Source organism: Penaeus vannamei, chromosome 7, assembly GCF_042767895.1.
Source record: "Penaeus vannamei isolate JL-2024 chromosome 7, ASM4276789v1, whole genome shotgun sequence".
Classification (NCBI taxonomy): domain Eukaryota; kingdom Metazoa; phylum Arthropoda; class Malacostraca; order Decapoda; family Penaeidae; genus Penaeus; species Penaeus vannamei.
This window is the reverse complement of record NC_091555.1, coordinates 4,758,370-4,763,369: the sequence shown is the minus strand read 5'-3', so window position 1 is coordinate 4,763,369 and position 5,000 is coordinate 4,758,370. Positions and strand designations below refer to the sequence as shown.

At 36.3% G+C, this 5,000-nt stretch overlaps 1 protein-coding gene and 1 non-coding gene across 5 annotated transcripts in view; one reads left to right on the top strand and one right to left on the bottom strand.

Moving 5' to 3' along the window:
* LOC113800499 (tubulin alpha-1 chain-like) overlaps positions 1–2,938 on the top strand; it is a 74,870-nt gene extending 71,932 nt beyond the window's left edge. For 2 of the 4 annotated variants that reach the window (XR_011398654.1, XR_011398655.1), the window contains exon 11: positions 1,519–1,646. Coding sequence is in view for 2 of the 4 variants with exons in the window: in XM_070123435.1 (XP_069979536.1) it covers positions 65–168 (104 nt within the window). In the remaining 2 variants the exon portion in view is untranslated. Of the gene's footprint in view, positions 1–64 lie in introns of all 4 variants that reach the window. The other 2 variants (XM_070123436.1, XM_070123435.1) reach the window with 2 other exon arrangements.
* Positions 2,939–4,059: 1,121 nt separating this feature from the next.
* TRNAR-CCU (transfer RNA arginine (anticodon CCU)) lies at positions 4,060–4,131 on the bottom strand. Its single transcript has one exon. It is a non-coding gene; the product is annotated as a tRNA-Arg (tRNA).
* Between the last annotated feature and the right edge of the window lie 869 nt (positions 4,132–5,000).

The window sequence follows — 5,000 nt, the reverse complement described above, 5'->3', positions numbered from 1 at the left end:
CCTCTCTTTCTCCATCTCTCCCTCCTCCTTCACCGCCCTCACCGCCTCCTCCCGCTTCCCGCAGGCGAGTTCAGCGAGGCCAGAGAGGACCTCCAGGCCCTCGAGATGGACTACGAAGAAGTGGAGAAGACATACGAAGAGGACAACATGAGTGAAGCAGAGTACTAAAAGTGGAATAGGGAGAATTGGATGAAGGAAGAAAAAGGATGTGATAACGAACGGTGGGAGAAGTGGAATAGGGAGAAGTGGATGAAGGAAGAAAGAGGATGTGTTAACGAACGGTGGGAGAAGTGAAGTGACAAGGATGGAAAGGATGGAAAACGATAAAAAAGATGAAGATAAAGACTCGAGTAATGTAGTCAGATCATCGCCATCTCTTCAAGAGGATGGAACCCGCAGTAACTATGAAAAAATACAGAAAAAACACATAAGAATATCAAGAAGAAACAGAAAATATGAAGATAAATTGGTCCTTGAACTAAGAAAACAAAAATTTTAAACAAATTGGTCCTTAAACTAAGAAAGCAAAATTATGAAAAGAAATTGGTCCTTGAACTCACAATTACGAAGAAATACCGTACAAAAGTTTTTTTTTTCAGAATTAATCCCTCTTATTCTGTAATAATGTTTTAATCACGGAAAAAAAATACGTAGTGGAAACCTGACAGTGACTCCGCAGGTTTTCAACAGAGCGAGTTTGGTAACAGTGATATCTGATTCCTCTCAAACTTCAAAAATAGTTTCATAGGAATACCTTTTATTTCCTCTATTCTTTCTTCTTCTTTTTCTAATTATTATATGAAAGCGTTGGATATTTACAAGAAGAGCAACTAGTTTAAGATATTTGTCAGACGAATTAAAAATAAGTTCTAGGGAACATATCTTCTTTTTTCTTTGCTAATAATTTTTGGAAAATGCTGGATGGTACAAGAAATATTATGTCGAATGAAGTAGGTTTGTTGGTTTGTTAATCTTAGTTTAATTTTCTAGGTTTTGGATAAGAAGAAACAGCGTATTGTATTCTTTAGAAAGAATAATTTTTATTTCATTTGTGGGCAGGAGACAAAACCACAGGATCTTAACGCGTAAGGTACTAAGGATTTAGCATGAGGGGAAGTTATAATTTATCATGGTATTTAAGGTATGAAAATATGATGTAAATTATGGTTCTAAGATGGTAAGGGATAGACAGAAAAGATATTAAAAGGGATTTTTTTCATTTGACTGTGCTCGTATCCCCTTCTTTCTTGGTAAGACCTGAAGCATGGTTAAACTAATTTATATATGTAGGCCTAACTCCCTTTATAATTTCACTAAGACGTGGTTATTCCCTTCTTTCTTGATAAGACCTGAAGCATGGTTAAATTAACTTATATGAAGGCCTAATTTCCTCTATTTCACTAAGATGTGGTCTCTACTTGCCAAGGAAAGTTATTTTTAAAAAATCTCATACGCCACTATAGCCAGCTCCGCGAGACTACCCTTAAGCTACATACCTTACCACACTTGTACCTGCAGGAGAGTTCTCCGAAGCACGAGAGGATCTGGCAGCACTGGAGATGGATTACAACGAAGTCGAACAGAATCCACTCAGTGAAGCCGAAGAAGAGGATTACTAGAACGACATAGAAGAATAAATAGGATTTTCCTCCGTGCCGCGTCCTTGTCTCTGGGACTCCGGGCACCTTGTTGTGTCTCTGATTCCTGTTTTCTCTCATTCTCTTCCCTTCTCTCCGTCTCCGTCTTTCTTTCCCCGAACCTCTCTCTCGTGATAATCTCTTTTCTCTTCTTTTCTATTTCTTTTCTTTCTGATTTGTTTGAACACGGAATTCTGATGTAATGCTAATTGTAATCATCTCTGATTTAAAAACACTGCCGTTCTTCCAGCTAATATATACCTACATCCCCTTCACTATCTAGTCCCAAATTCCAAAGAACGTTTTCCTTTCAAGATTTGCATTCAAACCGGTGTTATTTTTCCATCGTAATAGCATTATGTCATCTCCATCTCAAGATAAGAACGTGAAAATAATTCAGGTTAAGAAAGAAAAAAACAACAAAAGATTATATATAAACACACAGCAAATATACTTTTGTTCTTTTTAGCATAGAGCAAAAAACTACATTATTCAGAGAGTTTAGCTTGTATTTCGTATGATAATTTTGAATTTCTAAACCACCAAACAAAGTCTTGTAGAGTTTTCTAAAATTCCAAGTAGTAACTTCTACGTAGATAGGAATAGATATTCTATATTAAGAAAGTAAGTAACCATTCACAGTTTGTAGCTCCTGTTAAGGTGTAAAGAACTCGTGGAAACTGGAGAATTTTATGTATATTTTATCCATATGTGAGAGTAGTTATAGAAGATATATGTTACCGATTGTGAACATCTGACTAAGAACTGTATATTCGATGCACATGTGTAAGCTAATGAGAAGCACTATGGAGCACCTAGTCACTTTTATCCTTTTAACTTATTCTCCTCTTTCATCTTTTCTCATTTTCTTCCGTATTTTTTTTTCTTTCTTTTATCGTCTCTCTCTTGTTTCCATGATTTTCTGTCCTTCAACTTATTTTCGTTTGCGTTCCAGTTTTTTTTATTATTATTATTATTATTCTCGTTCTTATCATGTTCCTTAATTTCGTTATTTTCTTCCTTAATTTCTTCAACTTCCTCCAAAACCTTTCAAAAAAATTCTCTTCATTCCCTTTGCACCATTTTCCTCCCCCTTCCTTCGCCCCTTATTATGAACACGATCTTCGAACATGTTAACCTAACCGGGTCAAGTGTTTAGAGGTCAGAAAAGGTCAGAGGTCATTCTCTAGTCAGCACGACCTCAGGCTGTCCTATCCGTTGATGTGGCTCTATCACCTAAATTTTTTCACTGTCTGTGATACTTTCCGTCCAAAATTTTGCTCAATAAAATGATGAAAATGGACTTTTTTGTATCATTTTCCATGTATATTAAGTTATATAAACACACACACACACACACACACACACACACACATATATATATATATACACACATACACTCACACACACACATATATATACACACACATACACACACACACACGCACACACACACTCGCACACGCACACGCACACGCACACGCACACGCACACGCACACGCACACACACATATATATGTATATATATATATATATATATATATATATATATATATATACATATATATATATATATATATATATATATATATACACACACACATACACACACACACACACACACACACACACACACACACACACACACACACACACACACACACACACACACACATATACATATAGACACACACACAAACATATGTATATATATACATACATATATATATATATATATATATATATATATATACACACACACACACACACACACACACACACACACACACACACACACACACACATATATATATTTATATATATAAATACATATTTGTATGCATTCATTTATTCATTTAAATCCATAAACTTTCTCTTTTGGATACAACACAAAAGTGTGTTCTGGTTAATCTAACGTCCGAACACCATTCTCGCCATCATTTTCATTGCCGTTGTTATATATATCTAGTTTCCCCGCCATCAAAGTAGTTTCAATTATATTCTTTGTATTTTTGTTTGTTTTGTTTCGATGCCTGTTATTTCTGTCACAAGTGCAGAGGCGGGTCTTCCATGGTGGCACAGGGGGACACCCGCCCCCCCCCCCGGCAATCACACCCCGTGTGCCCCCCCCTCCCCAGCCCAAGAGTCATTGACCCTTTATGTATTAATATATAATATTTATATATAATAGTCATATATGAATATATAATATTAACATATAATAATACATAATACTCACACAGCAAGAAAACATAAACAATGTATAACTGTACAATATAAGTACTGAAGTGGGCAGTCTTGATTACTCCTTCGCATTGTAAAAACCAGAGAAAGAGACAGAAACAAAAGTAGAAAGATATATGGAACGGAAGGTAAGTAGATAATGCAAACAGAAATCCGTACATAAAAATGTCACACTCGCAGTATCCGTCGGGGATTGAACCCGAGTCTGTCGCGTAGGAGGCGACCGTGCTAACCACTACACCACGGAAGCGGATGTAAAAACATATAACTGTTCTAGAATCATATTGCAGTTTTCACGAGAAGAAACATTACACATGCATATTCATTTTTATTACTTGTTATTTTTATTGCATTCATATTCATTACCTGCATATGGGTATGTGTATGTGTACTTTCACTGAAAGAGTAAGATGGATTAAGCATCATTTTGTACCTACCATTGCACTGAATCATATCAAACCTTAAAAAAAAAGTTATTAACCTTTTTAAATGCATCGGGGTGGCCGATCAGGTTGCAGGGGGGATTGGGTGCCCCCCCCCCCTGCCACCATAGTAACCCCGCCTCTGCTCACTGATTTCATATTTTCATGAGTCTGTGTAACTGGACTCGTTCACCTCATACCTCCTATACAAACAGAAATTCATACATAAAAACATCTGGCCTTTATTATCCGTCGGGGATTGAACCCGAGTCTGTCGCGTAGGAGGCGACCGTGCTAACCACTACACCACGGAAACATATGTAAAAACATGTAATTGTTCTAGAATCATATTGTAGTTTTCACGAGAAGAAACATTACACTTATGCATATTCATTTTTTTTTACCTGTAATTTTTATTGCATTCATATTCATTACCTGCATATGGGTATGTGTATGTGTACTTTCACTGAAAGAATAAGATGTATTAAGCATTGTTATCTACCTTTTTAAATGCATCTTTATTTGGCTCCTTCATAAACCTACTTTCCTGAAATATCCAATTAATGGAAAAATACTACTTACCTTCCTTCTTATGTCAAGTGTTAAGATAAAGATAAATCCTGGAAAGAAAATGTAAAGCACTAGTTTTCCATGGTGGTATAGGGGGACCCCCCCACCCCCCTGCAATCTGATTGGC